The sequence below is a fragment of the Mobula birostris genome, chromosome 8, assembly GCF_030028105.1.
Source record: "Mobula birostris isolate sMobBir1 chromosome 8, sMobBir1.hap1, whole genome shotgun sequence".
Classification (NCBI taxonomy): domain Eukaryota; kingdom Metazoa; phylum Chordata; class Chondrichthyes; order Myliobatiformes; family Myliobatidae; genus Mobula; species Mobula birostris.
Genome location: NC_092377.1, coordinates 129,570,611 through 129,590,842, shown reverse-complemented (window position 1 = coordinate 129,590,842; position 20,232 = coordinate 129,570,611). Strand labels below are relative to the sequence as shown.

Genomic DNA, 20,232 nt, shown 5'->3' with positions numbered 1-20,232 from the left:
ACAAATAATAATAATAATAGACAAATACCGAATAGTGTACACAGCCTCTCCTTGTAACTCAGGAGCCCGAGTCCAGACGACATCCTGCAAAATCTTTTGTGCACGCTTTCTAGTTTAGTAACGCACTTCCTGTAACAGGCGATCAAAAACAGTATTACGCCTTTTAACTAATGTTTGTTATGTCTGTAATGAACTGTGTCGCTATGGCAGAGAAAGGTCATTTTTCATGTCATTTATCCCTTGATTATCTGCGACAGTGACAAAAAAACTTGAATATGAATTTCATCTTGTGGGTCGGGGTGAGGGTGTCACTGGGATGTACAGTAGCGGAGGGAACATCGCTGGGATCCCTGGCTTCCCGCGGGGACTTGGTCCAGAAGGAAATGTGAGCCGAAGTCAGTCAGGGCACTGGAGTTGCGATGTCATGGTCCCATAATTGTCCTGTACTCTTTCTTGTAGATGCTGCCTGGCCTGCAGAGTTCCTCCAGGATTGTGTGTGTGTTGTTGGGGTGTAGTGATATAAGACGCTGATGAGGATATAAGAAAGATGTTATTAATCAAAATCAGAATCCAAATCAGGTTTATTATTACTGACAGATGTCATGTTGATTTGTGGCAGCAGAACAATGCAAGGCATAAATAATTACTAAGTTACAGTAAAACAATCTTAAAAATAAATACTTAGCGCGAACGGGGGATAACGGGGCACTGCTAATGGGTTCATGGAGCGTTCAGAGATCTGATAGCAGAGGGGAAGAAGCTGTTCCTAATCATTGAGTGTGGGTGTTCAGGCTCCTGTACCTCCTCCCCGACGGCAGCAATGAAAAGGTGGCCTGCCCGGATGCTGGCGGTCCTGAATGATGCCTGTCGCCTTCTTGAGTCTTTTGAAGAGGTCTTCGATGTTGGTGGGTGTGAGAAAGGGCGGGGGGAGTTGCGCCCCTGATGGAGCTGGCGGAGTCGACAACCCTCAGCAGCCTCCTGCAATCCTGTGCATTGGAGCCCCCGCACAGAGCTGCGAAACAACCGCTCAGAGTGGCCCGACAGAGGTATTTGTACAAAATCACGAGGGGAACAGACAGGGAGAAAACACGAAGTATTTTTCCCCATCGGTCTTAAGTTGAAGATCAGATGTAAAAGAAACATCGGGATTCAAGATTGTTTATTGTCATACTTCGGGACACGAGTGGAAAGAAACACAGAATCTTAGAAAGCCTACAGCACAACACGGGCCCTTCGGCCCACAAATCTGTGCCGAACATGTCCCTACCTTAGAAATTACTAGGGTTACCCATAGCCCTCTATTTTTCTAAGCTCCATGTACCTATCCAATAGTCTCTTAAAAGACCCTATCGTATCCGCCTCCACCACCGTTGCCGGCAGCCCATTCCACGCACTCCCAACTCTGAAAGGAGAACGAAATGATCGTTACTCCGGATTAAACGCAGCATTTTAAAAAAAATACACACAATATGTATGAAGAACAATCAGAGGACAACTTCTTCACGCAGGGGGTGGTGCTAATTTGAATGAGCTGCTAGAAGTAGTGGTTGAAGCTGGCACATTCACAGCATTTCAAAGGTAGACACTGTACACGGCAGAAGAGATCTAGAGGGCTGTGGACCAAACATGGATGGACGAAACTAGCTCACCGGGCAACATAGTCGGCATTGGAATTGGAATTGGCTTATTATTGTCACACGTACCAAGGTACAGTGAAAAGTTTTGACTTTGCACACTATTAATACAGATTAGATCATTACACAGTGTATTGAGGTAAAACAAGGTGAAACAATAACAGCATGCAGAATAAAGTGTAGCAGTTACAGAGAAAGTGCAGCGCAGGTAGACAATAAGGTCATAACGGGGTAAATTGGAAGTAAAGAGCACAACTTGCGGCGCTGCTTCAGCTTCTAGAGATTGGAAAATCGCCGGAAAGATTGAAAAGATTATTAGTAGTAACTCTCAGAGACGGAGAGTTTGGATTTAAAAGCTTAATACCATTATAGTAGAGGTAATGAGTGGATTTGCACGGAGCGGCTTGCAGAAATTTGCCACGATCCGGTGCCGGAAGTCACGGACAAGTCGGACCGGAAGGCTTGCTTCCATGCTGTATGCGAAACAGAGAGGTTCAAGTGTACCAGACCACAGCCCCCTCGCCATTGTCAACCTGCCGCTCTTGTAGTTGTTGCTGTGCCAGACGCTCGGCATCACCCTCTATTGGGCGGCAGCAGTACTGCAAGAGCCCAATTTCAACCATCAAGATCACATCATTATTAATGGCAATCTCCCTGCCGCGGCCTCCCAAGTTCTCGTCCGCATATCTTCAACCTTGTGAGAGTCTCTGCCGCCACCATCTCCTCGGAGTCAATTGCAGGTGAGTTTATAGTCCTATACTGACGGCACATCGATGCAATCACAAGAAAGAAAGGCGTGCCAGAATCTTTACTTGAGAGGTGAAAGAGTTTGGGCTTGTTGACAAACTTCGACGGCTATATTATTGAAAGTGTCCTGATTGGTTTGATAGGGCAATTCGAAAGGGTAGGGATCTAACACGCTGCAGAGAGCAGTGGACTCCCAGCATCGGCACAGGAGGTACTGCCCCAAGAAGGCAACATCAATCATCAAAGATCCCACCACCCGGGCCATGCCATCTCGCAACTACCATCGAGCAGGTGGTACAGAAACCTGAAGCCCCACACCGCTGGCACAACCCTAATCACTGCCTCAGTATAACACCACTGTGACCACTTTGCACTAAACGAACCTTCATTTTTGTTCTAATTGCGTTCCTTCATGTAAAAGTTGAGTGTCATTCGTGTTTAATTAATATTATGCGTGTGGATGTCGCGTATCTGATGTGTGCCTGCGTCGCAGCTGCCGGAAGGGTTTTCGTTGCCGCTGCGCACACATGGACTTGTGCGTCAAACAATAAACGGCTTTGACTACGGTAAGGCGCGGTGACTGACGTTCCTTGCTCTCGTAAAGCTCACAGCGTGAAATGACAATAACAGCTACCACAATAAAAACAGGAAAGAGTGTGAAACAGTGGAAGGGCGCAAAGATCACAATGCAACCTGTAATAGTGAAAAACGAAATGTTAAAGTGACAATAAAAGAATAACCTAGAGAGGTGTGGTTACATCCGAGAACCTGGTCCCTTCGGTGGGAAGGGCATGTGAAAGAAGTGATAGGTCCGGGAAACTGATAGCAATGGTGTAGAAGCTACCCTTCAGCCTGGTGATGCATGCTTTGGTTCATATGTGCAGTATCTTTTGTCCGAGGGGAAGGGGTGGGGGAGTGGAGAAGACAGAATGTCCGGGGTGGGAGGGGTCTTTGATTGCATTGGCTGCTTTCCCGAGGCCGCGGGAAGTCTAAGACAGAATCCACGGAGGGTTGTCTGAGTTCCGTGATGTGCTGAGCAGTGTCCACAACTCTCTGCAGTTTCTTGCAGAGAAGTTGCCATGCCAAGCCGTCATACGTCCAGACAGGGTGCATTGATACAAGAGAAGAATTTCTGCTGGGGAAGTAGAGGTGTTGGTGAGCTTTCTTGGCCGTTGCCTCTCCGTGGTTGGACCAGGTCAGGCAGCCCCATCGGGAAGCGGGGGGAGGGTGAAATGGGGTAATGGGTTTAGGAGTCAGATAGCAGCGGGGAAGAAGCCGTTCTTGAGTCTCGATGCCCGGGCTTTCGAGCTCTCGTGTCTTTTCCCAGAAGTATTGGAGAGAAAAGGAAGTTGGACCAATGTGGCAGGCAACCTTTGCGATATTGTCAGCCTTCTTGAAGAAACGTATTGTGAGTGTGTACAGGACGGAAGGAGGTGAGAAGACGGTGGTGGACTGGGCCGTATTTCTTCGAGTTCCGTCCGTCCAGAGCAGAGCGGCTGGCATTCCAGACCGTGATGTAACCGGAGGATACTTTCTACAGAGCTTCAGTAGAGGTTGGAGGGAAAGTCTGTTCTCGAGCCATCTTTAACCCTTGACCTTCAGGTTTTACATAACTTTATCATGGAGAAAGATTTCTTCATAAAAAAAATAGACATAACGGCCAAGAAACCCCATCAACAGCGCCTACAGTTCCTCAAAAGGCTAAGGAAATTCGACATGTCCTTGCCGACCCTGGCTATTGTTTACCAATCCACCATAGAAAGCATCTTGTCCAGATCCATCACAGCTGTTCTGCCCGTGACCGTAAGAAACTGCAGTGAGTTGTGGAACACAGCTCAGCTTATTACAGAAACCAGCCCCTCCACCACGGGCTCTGTCTACATTTCTCACTTCTCAATAAAGCAGCCAACATAGTCAAAGACCCCACCCGTCCCAGACATTCTCTCTTCTCTCCCTCCTATCGGGCAGAAGATACAAAAGCCTGAAAGCACGTACCAACAGGCTCAGGGACAGCTTGTATCCTCCTGTTACAAGACTATTGAATGGTCCCCTAATACGATAAATTGGACTCGTGACCTCACAATCTACTTCATTATGGCGCTTGCACCTTAATATCTACCTGCACTGCACGTCTCAGTAGCTGTAACACCGATTCTGCATTGTTGTTGTTTTACCTTGTTCTACCTCAATACACAGCGTAATGATCTGATCTGCATGAACAGTATGCAAGGCAAACTTTTCACAGCATGCTAGTGCATGTGATAAAAATAAACCAATTCCATTTCCAAAAACTGCTTCTTCTATTTCTCCAGCATTTTGTGTGTGTTGCTCAAGATTTCCAGCATCTGCAGAATCTCTTGTGTCTCCTCTGTTATCTCTCTCTCCCTTTCACGCTGTCTTCTGTACCACACATCCATGGACGTTAAAGGGTCTGTATATCTCACCAGATAGCCCTGTTCTCCCCCTGCCTCGCACCAGCTTGCATGGCATACTCATCCCGCACCTTTCCTGTATCTTTCCCCTCTTTGGGAAGCTCCTGTTGGAAACGGATCATGGCAAGTTATCCTGGAGAAATGTTCTCTCCCTCTCCATATCCCGCACAGCACAATAAAGTAACGGTTAGTGGAACGCTCTTACGGTACCAGCGACCCGGGTTCAATTCCTGGCGCTGCCTGTAAACAGTTTGTACCTTCTCCCCGTGATCGCGTTAGTTTCCCCCGGGTGCTCCCGTTCCCTCCCAGGACCCAAATGAATGGTTAATTGGTCACAAGGATGACGCAAAAGGGCCTGTGACCGTTTTGCATCTAAGTTAAAAAAAATAAAACTTCTCTCTCCTCATTCCCTGACTGAATCCCTCTGTTCTTCCATCCTCTCTTCCCCCCCATCCTGTCCCCGTGAAGTTCTTCCACCCCAATCCTCTCCACCCGATGTCCTTCTTACCCACCCACCCCACTCTGAGAAGCATCCAGAGAGAGCCCGACCGGACCCACTCCAGGTCTTGGAATCCCCCTACCCCACACCCCCCAGAGACGCGTCCAGAGCCTAGAATGAGGACTCGGTACACGGGCTAAATGGTTCACAGATCACCCTGATGATTTAGGTCAACAATAACGCTCCAAGCACACACATACACAAGTGTACAAAGACATGCACAAACGCACACACAGACGCTCATGGAGTCATCCGTCACAGAAATGGGCCCTTCAGCTCAATTGGTCCTCATCCAAGCTAGTCCCATTTGCCCACGTTTGGCCTACATCCCTCTAAACCTTTCCTATATATGTTCCTGTCAAAGTGTCTTTTAGATGTTGTTAATGTAGCCCGCCTCAACCTCTTCCTCTGGCAGTTCGTTGCACATACGTCTCACCCTCTCTGTTAAAATTTTGCTTCCCCCCCCCAGGTCCTATTAAATCTCGCCCCTCTCAACATTAACTTGTTCCCTTTAGTTCTTGACTCACAAATCTGGGGAAAGATTGCACACGTTCATTCTATCTATGCCCTTCCTGATTTATGCACTGCTATAAAATCAATGCCGCCCCCAGTCTCCTGTGCTCCAGGGACTAAAGTCCCAACCCGCCCAACCTCCTTCCAGACTGCCTTCTCTCTCACTGTCTCTCTCACACACTTGGTCAGCATGGATGAGTGGGGTCGAAGGACCTGTTTCTGTTCCTGACTCTATGGGCACAGATGAGGCCCTTTGGATCACAATCTCCATACTGACCATCAAGTCCCAAGCTTCACCAATCCCATTCACCAGCACTCAGTTCGTACCCTCATCTATTCCTCGGGCATTCAAGTGCTCATCGGATATTTCAGTGAGAGTTTCTGCCCTCACCACTCCGTCAGACAGTGTGATTCCGGATTCCAATCCCCTCCTGGGGAAAAAGATCCCCATCGGATCCCTTCCAAGCCTCCTCATGCTCAATGGAAGCCTCTGGCCTGTAGTGTTTGGTAGATCTGTTGTGGAGAAACAATTCTTCCTACCTCCCCTAGGTATTCCTCTCTATAATTCTGCCCACCTCTATTGCCCTATCCCCTCAGTTCTAGGGAAAACAGATGCCACCTCCCCCACCTTTCTTCGTCCCAGACAATGTCCTGGAGTATCTTCTCTGCATCCTCTCCAGTGAAGTCACCTCCTTCCTCCAATGTGGTGACCGAAAATGCAGTCTGTACCCTACAATCACACCAATGCCTGATATAGTTGCGCCACAACCTCCCCACGATGTATATATATTCAATGCCACTGCCTATGGCCCATTGTTCCCCATGTTCCTGTCAACTCTCCCCACATTCTACCACTCAGTCACACAATCCGATAGTTAGGACCAACCCACACCTCTTTTGTTTTGGGTTGTAGGAGGAAATTGGAATTCGCAGAAGAAACCCATGTGGTCCACTGGTCCACCCACAGACACACACACACACACACACACACATACACACCCACACACACACACACACACACACACACACATACACAGGCACCCACACCCACACAGACACACACACACAAAATCCTCCCCATCATACACATTCTTGCCTTCTCTCTCTCTCCTCACATACTCTAACTACCTATATATTTTCAACTCTCTCTCCACGCCTCCCTCACTCTAACTATATAAATGTCAAAATCTAAACATCTTGCTCTCTTTATCCATCGACACCTCGCTCTCTCTCTCTAATCCCCATCGGTCTCTCTCTATCTTTCTTTCATCCATCTCTCCCGCCCTCCTTCTTCCGACTCCCCAACTCTTTCTTCCCTCCATCTCACTTACTCACTCTTTCCCACTCTCTATTCTTCTGTCTTCCGCCTACTCGAGCCCTCTCTCTCCCACTCAAATTATCTTTCCCCAAACCTCTCTTTCGGACCCTCCCCACCCCGCACACCTCCCCCGCCCGATTCCACTCTGTCTTCACCTTTTGCGACTGCGTCGAGTCTCTCTGTGCTCTGAGAAGCGTACAGAGGGAGCAGGGCCCGAGAGTTCTCTGCTCCTTCGCCCGCCGCTGCTGCGAGGCCTTCCGATATCAACAGGAACGAGACACCCTGACAAGCTCTCTGCCCCGCCCTTGTCGAAGGCCGCACTCTCAGAGAAATCTGGCACACAGGCCGCGCCCTGCAAAACCACACACTTCCAATCCTCCTGTTCCTCGTTCCCCTCCCGTGCCTCACTCACAGCGCCCCCATCCCTCCCTCCCTGCTCGCTTCTCACCTCGTTGTCCCCTGACCCGACGTTCTCACTTTGTCTGTTACACTCCGATCACTGACAAACAATACACGCTAACCCTCCCACCGCCTACTCTCTCTCACTCTCTCACTCCGTATACAGTATATTGTCTGTGAGTCTCCCAACCAATCTCTTTGACACTCTGAATCTACCTCTTTTCCTGATATCTACTAATCATCTACTAAACTTCCAATTCCAAGTAGTCACATCCCCCCAATTCTCTATTGGTCTATCTACCTATCTCTCTCTTTACCTCCTCTACCTATTTCTCTAATGTTTTATCTCCCTACTCCTCCTCTTCATCCTCCTGCCACTTTCTCTCTCATCTCTTCTCTCCAATAGAATCTAGCTCCTTCTCTCCACTCCCTCTAACTGTCCCTCCTCTCCCACCCTCCCCTCTTGCATTTGATCCCTCTTTTGATTTAAACTGCAATTTTATCTCTCCCCCCACCGTACTCTCAGCACTCCGTCTCTCCAGCCTTCCACTCTCCCTCCTTTTCCTTCTCTTCACCCATCTCGCCCTCCTCATATCTCTCGTGTTACCTTGCCGCGCTCTTTCTCCTTCCATCTCTCCCTCGTCTTCTGTCTCTCCTTTTCTCCCTCTTCTCTCGCATTATCCCCGAACCCTCCCCTTTCTCAGTCGCACATTACCCAAACCTCTGCTCTCCCTCCCTCACACTCTCCCACTATCTCTCCCGTCCTCCCATCTCTCCCTGCCTCTACATTCCCCCACCCCCTCCTCCCACTCGATACCTCACCCTTCCCTTCCTTCTTACCTTTCTCACGTTACCCCGACTCCTCGCTGTCCCTCTCTCCAACTCTCATTCCCTCCCTCCCGTCTTCTCCATCCCTCACAGTTTCACTCCCTTATCCTCAATTCCTCTCTCCCCTTTCTCTCACCACTCTCAGTACTCTTAACTCACTCCCCTCTCTCGTACCTCTCTCCCATTACCCCGACCCCACGCTGTCCCTCCGTCCATCTCTCTCTCTCCCTCCTTCTGACACTCTCTCCGCATCCCGACCCCTCGCTGTCCCCCTCTCACTCTCCCTCCCATCTCTTACGTTACACTTAATCTCCTCTCTCCATTGCACCCTCTCTCACTCCCCGCTCCTACCCACCCTCCCCTTTCTCTCTCTCACCAACTTTCACACACACACAGACACAAAAACCCCTCACCTCTTCTGAGAGGACTCCAGCAACCTCAGGCGTGCACCAATAGAAAACGAGCGCGCACCAAGCGCTGACTTCACTGCTCGGCGTGTCATCCGGGCGTGACCAGGGCCGAGAGCTCAGCAATGCTCCCCACCCTGGCCGGTGCCTAAGCGTGGGTCCCGAACCTCTTTGACAGCCCAAAATAAAGACGGGGGGTTGCCAACTCCACTCTACAATGGATTGCACCATTAAGGTAAGACGAGCGTCATTTCTTGGGGGAGACAGCGTCCCCGCAAACGCCCGCAACTCCTGCGCATTTTGGAGCATCTGTATTCCGCCCTCGCCGCGCTCCCCGATACTGTTTTGAACGTACTTCTTTCCTTCCCGTTGGCGGTTGGAAAGACTGCGCTCTAATAACCACTAAAGACAACACAACGCACACGCACAGACACCAAGGCAGTGTCCGGTTTAACGCGCTTCGCAAGACTTGCGCGCAAAAGCGGTCGGGGGGAGGGGGTGATTTGTCTCGTCGGGGACGCAGGGCGGCTGAAGTTGACCCCCTCTTTTCCCCCCACTCCCAAGCACAGAGGATTGGAGGTGAAAAAGTGGAGGGGGTAACTTGATTACTTTTGACAGACCACATCTTGCAGACTGGAACGGCCGCGGCGCAGATGTTTGTAGGAAAGAGCGCGTAAAGACACCCACAGCTCAGGACTAACTCCGGCACACCGACAAGGTGCCGAATTCGCTGGCAAGAGTGCTGATTAACTCATCGGCAATTAATTACTGGTCGTTTTCGTTTCGGGGGAGGGGGATAAGGAAAGTTGAAAATATTCACTGCGATGGTGAAGGAAATTCGGGCGAGGCTAAACAAAAAATGCATTCTAACACAGTCAGTGCAGACTAGGGTACTTCTAACGAAGACCCCCCGTTTCTTTCTATCTCTGTTTCTTTTTTCTAGCTGGGGCCTGGTTATTTAAAGCATAATTTACATTAGTGGAGTGGGTTTCGTCAGGTGCCTTATCTTTCAGAATACAGATTTCCGGCCGCAATAATCCGGTTTCCTGGACCCAGTTTCCTGACTGCGCGGCTATGCAAAGAGACACAGAGAGGGAGAGAGCGAGAGAGACAGAGAGAGATGTTTTGCAACAAGAATTGGAAGTCTCAACACGCTGCAAAAGCAGCAGGTCCCAATTTGGATCTGTTCTGCAATGCGCCCCTCTCCATCTCTCGCTCTCTCTCTCTCTCTTTCTCTCTCTTTACGCTTTAATTGCAAGTCAGGTCCATCGGCGTCTGCAAAGACCGAGAAGCGGGCTTGTCTAAGTCGGAGCTCCTGTGTGTGAGAAGAGCTGGTGTAAAGTTTTCAGTGATCTCTCTTGAACAAAGCAAAACCGCAAGACGAGAGAGAAAAAAACTGCAGTAACAGTTGGTTTGAGCAGCAACGACCTCTGCAAACTGCAACTTAATTGGAGCCGCAAACTTCTCCTTTTTGTAGACGCCAGCTGCCCAGCAAGCACATTGCAAAAAAATATATAAATATACACAATTTATAATTCATTAAGTAATAAATCCCAGAGGCATACTTTTCCAACAAAAAAAAAGGCAGCAACAAGTATTAGCAAAGACGACAGAGAGGGGCTGAAATTTGCACTAAGTTTGGCGGTTTCCGATGCTTCTGACTTACAGCGCTGGTTTGCAACGCAGCTCGTCACCAGTAAGATAGGAAGAGGCCGGTTTCAGTCCTGGTGGGGGGAGCGGCGGAGGTGAAGGGTCACCCCAGTACAATGCAGCAGAGAGGGGAAGCTTGGCTGTGACACATATCCTCAACGGAGAAACAAAAACACAGATAAACAAGGCACTAAGACTTATTCCAAAGCTAGTGGGGTTAGAGATTTTGCAATGATTCAATGGGTTGGAGCGGCGAGCGAGAGCAGGTGTGACGCACTGTCTGTACGCGACGCTTCAGTCCCCTTTGGGACTCCAGCAATCCGTTATTTACTCTAAGGCAAACTTTTTTAATTCGCTGTTGTGTTACTTCCGCGGGTTGAAATGAATTGTTCATCTGGTGAGACAGGTCCTGTTGTGCGTTGTCCCGTCACACACTCCCAAACTCAGACACAGACTGAAGCTCCCTTCTCACCGTCCCAGTACACACTGCTGGGGTCAGACACAGAGCAAACCCTCCACACTGTCCCATCACACACTCCTGGGGTCAGACACAGAGTGAGGCTCCTTCCACACTGTCCCATCACACACTCCCAAGCTCAGACACAGACTGAAGCTCCCTTCTCACCGTCCCAGTACACACTCCTGGGGTCAGACATAGAGTGAGGCTCCTTCCACACTGTCCCATCACACACTCCCAATGTCAGATGCAGAGTGAGGCTCAGACTGGGTATTTCACCCACCCAATAAAGCCCACCTCAGTCTGCTCAAGGTCCAAACATGGACTCCTTTCGGTCTCTGTAGTTACAAAAAGGGATAGGGGGTAGGGACTGGCTGGGAGGCAGTGAGTGAAATATCAAACACATTACCTGCAGTCAGAAGTGGTATATAGACCAAACTCTAGCCTGAAGATTGGCAGTTAGCCATGACTGACTTATTTTCCCTCAGTCTCATATTTCTTCCCAATGATGACCTTACCAATCAAGAGTCTATCCAATTCCACCTTAACTATACCCAATGACTTGACCTTCACAGCCACCTGTAATGAATTCCACAGACTCACCACCCTCTGGCTAAAGAAATTCCTCCTTATCTTTGTTCCAAGGTACATCCTTGTATCTTGAAACTGTGCCCTCTGGTGTCAGACATTCCCACTATTGGGAACATCCTCACCATCTCCATTCTATTAAGCCTTTTAACCTACTCCAAGATCAGTCTACCATCTCCTTTCCTACACAGCCCATAACCTGCCAATTGTTCTTTCATCCGTGTGTCTACATAAGAGTTTTTTAAATATCCCCTGTTGTATCGGCCTCTATCACCACCCCTGGTAGAGCACCCACCACTCTCTGTGTTTAAAAAAACTTACCTCTAACATCTCCTCTAAACTTTCTTCCACAGACCTTAAAAAGATGTTTTTCAGTACTGGCTGTCCACTCTATCTACCCTCCTTATCATCTCATACAACTCTATCAAATCACCTCTTTCCCCCTTCACTCCAAAGAGAGAAGCCCCAGCTCACTCAACCTTTCCTCAAAAGACATGCTCCCTAATCCAGGCAGCTTTCTGGTAAATCTCTGCACCCTCTCTGAACCTTCCACATCCTTCCTATAATGACATGACCAGAACTGAACACAATATTCCAAGTGTGGTCTAACCAGAACTTTGCTGAGTTGCAAAATTATCCCATGGCTCTTGAACTCAATCCCCCAATGCACTATCAACCTTCTTAACAACCAATTAATGAGGCCAATGCACCATACCCTTCTTAACCACCCTATCAAATTACATTGCAACTTCGAGGGAATGAGACTCCTAGATTCTCCTGTTCCTCTACACTGGTAAAATAGCAAATTTAAGAACAAAAAAATTATTGCCTTCAAAGTTCAAAGTAAATTTATTGTCAAAGTACATCTCACTATATACAACCCTGAGATTTGTTTCGTTATGGCCATTCTTATTAAATATAAAGAAACAAAAAAAGGCAAAATAATAATAATAAACAAATAAGCAACAGATATGGAGAACATGAGATGCAGAGTCCTGAAAGTGAGTCTGTAAGCTATCAGCAACACATACAAAATGCTGGAGGAACTCAGCAGGCTGGGTTGTGGGAACTGTTCAATGTTGGGGTGAGTGGCAGTATCCCTTCTGGTTCAACCAACTGATGTTTGAGGGGTAATAACTGTTCCTGAGCCTGGTGGTGCAAGTCCTGAGGCTCCTGTACCTCTTTCCCAATGGCAACAATGAGAAGAGAGCATGACCTGGATGCTTGGGGTCCTTGATGATGGATGCCACTTTCCTGTGACAATACTTCATGTAGATGTTCTCAACGGTGGGGAGGACTTTTCCTGTGATGAACAGAGCCGTATCCACTACCTTTTGCAGGTTTTTCCATTCAAGGGCATTGGTGTTTCCATACCAGGTCATGATGCAATCAGTCAAAATATTCTCCACCACACATCCATAGACATTTCTCAAAGTTTTAGATGGCATGTCTAATCTTTGCAAACTTCTAAGAAAGCAGAGGTACTGACGTGCTTTCTTCATAATAGAACTTATGCGCTGGACCCTGGAGCTCTGAAATAATAGCAATGAGGAATTTAAAGTTGCTGACCCTCTCTATCTCTAAACCAGCGCACCCCAGATGGGAACTATCTCATTGACTTGCAGTTTGCTCCTCCTATAGCCTTGTAATCTACTCTGTGATTTAGCCTACCCCATTTTATCCCATATAGAATGAGGGTGAGGCAGGCAATTGGACACAAAATTGGCTTGGTGGGAGGAAACATAGAGCGGTAGTGGAGGGTTGTATTTTCAGATTGGAGGCCTGTGACTAGTGGTATGCTGCAGGGATCAGTGTTAGATCCCATGTTGTTTGTCACCTTTATTAACGATCTGGATGACAAACTTGTTGACATGGTTAGTAAGATTGCAGATCACAACAAAATTGGTGTGGTGTGGTGGAGGTGAAGAAGATTGTCTAAAGTTACAGCAGGTTCCAGATCATCTGGGGGAGCATGCCAAGATGTGGCAGGTGGAGTGTGAGATGTTTCACTTTGTAAAGTTATAAACTAGGCGTGATTTATACAGTGTTTGGCAGGGCCCTGGGAACAGAGAGACCTTGGAGTACAAACAGACAGGGCAGTTGAGAAGGCATTTGGCACGCTGGACTTCATCCGATAAGTCACTGAGTACAGGATTTGGGATGTCACGTTACAGCTGAACAAGTCGTTGGTGAGACCATACTTTACCCTTAACCATAAGGCTCTTGAACCAGTAGTGATAACATCACTCAATTTCACTCAACCATCACTGAAAGGTTCCCACAACCTATGTACTCACTGACAAAGACTTTTCATCTAATGCATTCTTATTGCTTTTTTTTTCTTTTGTATTTGCACAGTTTGTGGTCTTCATCCACAATGTTTGTTCGTTTGTCCTTTTTTGGTGTGGTCTTTCATTGATTCTGTTATGCTTCTTGGATTTACTGACTATGCTCATAAGAAAATTAATCTCAGGGTTGTATATGGTGGCATATATGTAATTTCATAATAAACTTACTTTGAAGTTTAAATATTGTGTGCGGTTCTGGTCACCCAGCTATAGGGAGGATGTCATGAAGCTGGAGAGGGGGCAGGAAAGATTCACGAGGATGTTACCGGGACTGGAGGGCTTGAGTTATAAGGAGAGACTGGACAGGCTGGGACTGTTCCCTGGAGTGAAGATGACCTTTTAAAGGTTTATTAAACCATGTGGGGCATATGAAGGGTGGATGGTCACAGTCTTTTTCCACGGTTAGGTGAGTATAACACGAAGGAGCTAGGCTTTAAGGTAAGAGGGGAGAGATTTAAGAGGAACCTGAGAGGGAAATATTTCAGCCAGAGGGTGGTCCATATAGGGAATGAGATGCTGGAAGAAGCAGTTGAGACAGGTACACTAACAACATTTAAAAGACAATTGGACAGCTACATGGACAAGAAAGGCAGAAGGATATTGACCAAACGTGGGCAAATGGGACTGGCTGACATGAAAGCCTTAGGTAGCATGGATGAATGGGTACAAAGGCCTGTTTCTGTGCTCATGGAGTCATGCGTTATACAGCTGGCCCTTCATCCCACTGTATTCCTGCAAGGGCGCGTACACCCAGCACTTGGTCCGTCCCCATATCTGCCATTCAAGTTTTCATTCAGATACTTTGTCAGTGTGGTGAGAGCCTCTGCCTCCCCGACACAGGCAGTGTGTTCTCAGATTCCAACTACCCTCACCCCCATTTGGGTAGAAATTCCTCTTCCAGACCTCCTCCTTCTCACCCTTAAACTACGCCCTGTACATCTATTGTGGGGGAAAGTTTCCTACTGTCTACCCGATCTATCCCCCTCATAATTCTGTCCACCATGACCGGATACTCCCTCAGCACCCAGCGAGAATAGACCCAGTCTCTCTGGTCACCTCTCATCATTTTAGCAGGCAATGTCCTGAAGAATCTCCTCTGCACCCTCTCCAGTGCCGTCACCTCCTTCCTATAGTGTGGTTACCAGTACTGCATGCCATACAGACCACAGTACCTCAGTGGTCTGACCAATGGTTTATCACAGCCTCCATGTGATATATATTCCATTGCCCTTTCTTCCCTGTGACCCATTTCTCCCCATCTTCCTGTCAAATCCCCACATTCTACTACTTACTCACACACAAAATTAGTCAAGACCAGCCACATGTCTTTTTTAGGATGTGGCAGAAAACCGTTAGTCCCGGAGAAACCCTTGTGGTGAATTGGAGAACATGCAGATGCACACACACACACGGAGCAGTCGGGATTGAACCTGGATTTGTTGGGATGTGAGACAGCTGATCTACTCACTGCATGACCCAGCTGCAATTGGAACTGGTTCCCAACCATAGAATGGATGAAAAGCTGGCTGGAGATTCACCCACATTCCCATCTCTCTCCTCCTTGGAATTGGTCAATACCTCTCACCTCGAAATGTATTCACGGGGCAGCTGCAGAGCATCAACTAAAGGAGGTCAGTAATAAATAATAGGGCAAATATGAACCTCCCCTCACTCTCTGACTGTCTGTCTGTCTCTCTTTCTCTCTCCCTCTCTCTCTCCTCTCTCTTCCCTCCTTCCCTTCTCTCCCTGCCTCTTTTCCTCCTCACCCCTCACTCCCTGTCCCCCTCACTTTTTCTTTCTTCTTATTCACTCTCTTATTTCTTTCTCTCTCCCCCACTTTCTCCTCTCCCTTTCTCTCCCTCTCTCTGTCTAGTCCCTCTCACTTCTCTCCTACTATTTTACTCTATTTTTCTCACCACCATCTTCCTCTCTCCCTTTTTCTCTTCCTCACTCTCTTACTCTCTACTTCCCTACTCCATCTCTCTTCCCTCATTTGTCTCTCTGCCCCACTCATTCTCCCACTCCCTTCTTTCTTCCCTTCCTCTCTATAGCTCTCTCTATTGCCTCGTGTTCTCTCCCCTCTCTTTATCTCTCTCAGTCACTCCACCTTCCCACTCTCTCTAGCTCCTTTCTCTCTCTTCTTCCCTCCCTCTTTCTCTTTCTCTCTCATACTAGTTACCCACTCGCTATGTCTCTGTCCAAGTTAATATGCAAAAATATCTGAAACATATTGAAGTTATTTCATATGCACATTTGCAAACTACTGACACCATTTTTAGTTTAGTGAAGGACAAAGTGATTTTCTTCCTCCCCCTCCTGCAAATTAAGCCTCACCAACATCTTATATAATTTCAAAATAACATCCCAGCTCCTGTACTCAATAATTTCATTTTTACAGGCCAATGTGCCAAAAGCTGTCTTTATGACCCTATCTACCTATGGTGCCACTTTGAAGGAATTATGGACCTGTATTCCCAGATCCCTCTGTTCAACCACATTCATTAATGCCTTGTTGTTCACCGTTCCCTGATTCGTACTCCCAAAGTGTAACAACTCTCACTTGACTGCATTCAATTCCATCTGCCATTTTTCTGCCTAATTTCCAGCTGCAAGATTTAATGGCCTCCCTCACTATCTAATATGCCGCCCACCCCTCCCCCCATCTTGGTATCATCTGCTGATCTAGGTTACCACATTAACATCCAGATTGTTGGTATAGATAACAAACAACAATGGACCCAGCACCAATCCCTGCAAGCACACCACTAATTGCAGGCCTCCAGTCAAAGAGGCAATCATCTGCCTACCAGTACCACACTGGCTCGGGAGCCTGATGGGTGTAGGGTAATAAGTCTTTCTGAAGCTGGTGGTGTGGTCCTGAGGCTCCTGTACTTCCTACCCAATCACAGCAGTAGAGAAGAAAGCGTGTCCTGGATGGTGGGGGTCTTTGACAGTGGATGCTGCTTTCTTGTGCCATTGCACCTTGTAGGTGTGCTCAGTTGGTGGGAATGGCTTTTCCTGTGGTGCACTTGGCTGCATCCACCACTTTCTGTAGGCATTTACATTCCTGGGCTTTGGTGTTTCCATACCAGGCCATGATGCAACCAGTTAGAATATTCTCTATTGTGCATCCACAGAAGTCTGTCCTCTGTGGCTCAATTGGTCCCCTTTGTATGTTTGAATTCTCCTCCATAGGGTCAGTATTTAGGAATATGGTCAGCATTTAATACCCATCCATGCATGCCCTTGAGAAGGTAAGCGATGGGAAGGCATAGATGACCAATTTGGATATTGTTTTTCAACAGGAGCTGACCACCTAGTATAGGTCTGAAGTCACATATACAGCCTGTAATTATGCTCCTCTACCCATACATGTGGAGATGGAATTATAAAAGATGTTAATTTATTTAAAGGGACCTAGGAGTACAGGTACACATTTCCCTGAAAGTGGCGTCACAAATAAGGCAATAAGACATAGGAGCAGAACTAGGCCATATGCCCCATTGAGTCTGCTCTGCCATTCAATCATGGCTGACCCTTTCTTTCTGTCTCCTCCTCAACCACAGTTCCCAGCCTTCTGCCTGTAACCTTTGATGCCATGTCCAATCTAGAACCTATCATCCTCTGTCTTAAATACACCCAACAATCTGGCCTCCACAGGTGCATGTGGCAACAAATTCCACAAGTTCACCACCCTTTGGCTAAAGAAATTTATCCGCATCTCTGTTTTGAAAGGGTGCCCCTCTATCATGAGGCTGTGCCCTCTTGTCCTAAACTCACCCACCATGAGAAACATCCTTTCCACATCTACTCTGTGTAGGCCTTTCAACATACAAAAGCTTTCAATGAGATCCCTCCTCATCCTTCTGCATACCAGCAAGTACAGACCCAGAGCCATCAAATGCATGGTAACCCTTTCATTCCTGGAATCATCCTTGTGAACCTCCTCTGGACCATTTCCAATGCCAGCACATCTTTTCTAAGATGAGGGACCCAAAACTGTTCACAATACTCAAGTCGAGGCCTCACCAGTGCCTTATAAAGCCTCAGCATCACATCCCTGCTCTTGTATTCTAGACTTCTCAAAATGAATGCTAACATGGCTTTTGCCTTCCTCACTACCGACTCGATCTGCAAGTTAACATTAAGGGTGTTCTGCACAAGGACTCTCAAGTCCCTCTGCATCTCAGATTCCTGTATTTTCTCCCTATTTAGAAAATAGTCTGCATATTTATTTCTACTACCAAAGTGTATGACCATGCATTTTCCAACATTGTATTTCATTTGCCACTTTCTTGCCCATTCTCATAATCTAAGTCCTTCTCCATCCTACCTGTTTCCTCAACACTACCTGCCCTTCCACCAATCTTTGTATCACCTGCAAACCTGGCAACAAAACCATCTATTCCTTCATCTAAATCATTTATGTACAGAATAAAAAGAAGTGGTCCCAACACCGACCCCTGCAGAACACCACTAGACAGGGACACCAAATAGACAGGGCAGTGAGAAAAATGATGGCCCTCATCAGTCAGGACACTGAGTACAGGAGCTGAGATGCTAGGTTACAGCTGCACCAAGAGTATTGTTCTCAGTTGTGGACACTTTGTGATGAGGAAAGAAGGTTTTTGGCTGGGAAGAGTGTAGAGGAGATTTGCAAAGATGTTGTCGGGACTCGAGGGAATGAGTTACAGTGAGAGATTGGGCAGGCTGAGACTTTATTCCTTGCAACGCAAGAGACTCAGAGGTGAATTTATAGAGGTATGTAAAATGACGCTCAATGTGCACAGTTTTTTTTTTCCCAGGGTTCATGAATCAAGAAGTTTCACACAAGGGAGATGTGAGATGGGAGCTTCCCAGCTCCACACCCATTCTGTTACCCCACCCCCACCCCCGCCACTCCAACCCTGCAGAGAATAGCACCAGGGGTCCCAGTCTGAGAGAGAGGGAGGGGATGGCCGTTCAGGGTAGAGATCAGGGTGAAATCTTCACCACCACCGGTGGCTGAGTCTCCAAGTTCATTCTTTATGGGATGGGGCAGCAGGGATGATTTGCTGTTGACATTATCTGGTTCCGAAAGAGTGAATTTAGAGAGAGCGATAGAAATTCAGAGAGAGGTAGAGAGAGCAAGAGAGTGAAAAGAAGCAAAAGAGGGATAGGTGGAGTGACAGAGAAGGGGAGAGAGATAGAGGGTCAGGGAAGGATAGACATAAAGAGGAGAGGTATCTCTTGCAGGATTGCCATGGGAATAAATTGTTGATGATTTAATCTGGTTGATAAGACCATGAGAGGGTGGGGGGAGAGAGAGAGAGGGAGGGATGAAGGGAGGGGAGGGGGGAATAGGGAGAGAGGGAGAGGCAGTCAGAGACATAGAGGGGGTTGGAGAGAGTGAGATAGAGACAGAGAGAGAGGGAGAGACAGAGAGAGAGAAAGAGATAGAGATGCAGAAATGGGGAAAGACAGAGAGAGAGAGGGAGAGACAGAGAGAGAAAGAGATAGAGATGCAGAGATGGGGAAAGACAGGGAGAAAAAATAGAAAGAAATAGAGGGACAGAGAAACAAAGGGTTATTGAAATGTAGGGCTATGGGATGTGCTGAGCAGTCAGAGTGGGCAACTGGAGAGAGACACACTCAAACAAAACACAGGCATCATTAAGAAACTGGCCGGTTGTAATCCAGGCAGAGTAGAATGAGTTGCGAGACACAAGAGACGGCAGATGCTGGAATCTGGAGTAATAAACAACCTATGATACCATAAGAGATAGGAAAAGAATTAGGCCATTCAGTCCATTAAGTCTGCTCCACCATTTCATCTTGGCTGCTCCATTTTTCTTTTTAACACCATTCTCCTGCCTTCTCCCCATAACCTTTCATACCCTGACTCGTCAAGAACCTATCAGCCCCCACCTAAAATGCACCCAGTGACCTGGCGTCCACACTCGCTGTGGCAATGAGTTCCACAGATTCACCACCCCCTGGCTGAGAAATATCTTCTCATCTCCATTCTAAATGGATGTCCCTTTATTCTGAGGCTGTGCCCTTTAGTCCTAGACTCCCTCACTATAGGAAACATTGTCTCCACATCCTGTCTATCGAGACCTTTCAGCATTCAGTAAGATCCCCTCTTATTCTTCTAAATTCTAGCAAGTAAAGGCTCTAATGCTTGTCATACAATAACCCTTTCATTCCTAGAATCATCCTCTGAACCCTCTCCAATGACAGCACATCCCTTCCTCAGTAAGGACACAAAACTGCTCACAAGTATGGCCTCACCAGTGTCTCAGTATCGCGTCCTTGCTTTTATATTCTAGTCCTCTCAAAATGAATTGCACTTGCCTTCCTCACCACCAGCTCAACCTGCAGGTTTATCTTCAGGGAATCCTGTGCAAGGGCTCCCAAGGCCCGTTGCACC

General features: G+C 47.5%; 1 protein-coding gene and 1 long non-coding RNA gene across 3 annotated transcripts in view; one reads left to right on the top strand and one right to left on the bottom strand.

Annotated features, from left to right (window-relative positions):
• Positions 1–563: 563 nt before the first annotated feature.
• Positions 564–9,140, bottom strand: LOC140201705 (uncharacterized). Its single transcript, XR_011886941.1, has 2 exons — positions 8,784–9,140; positions 564–4,917 (listed from the first exon to the last, which is right to left on the bottom strand). It is a non-coding gene; the product is annotated as an uncharacterized lncRNA (long non-coding RNA).
• LOC140201703 (retroviral integration site protein Fli-1 homolog) overlaps positions 8,081–20,232 on the top strand; it is a 64,474-nt gene continuing 52,322 nt past the window's right edge. The window contains exon 1 of one of the 2 annotated variants that reach the window (XM_072266249.1): positions 8,081–9,012. In XM_072266249.1, the coding sequence (XP_072122350.1) occupies positions 8,995–9,012 (18 nt within the window). In that variant the 5' untranslated portion in view covers positions 8,081–8,994. The remainder of the gene's footprint in view (positions 9,013–20,232) is intronic. The other variant, XM_072266250.1, reaches the window with a different exon arrangement.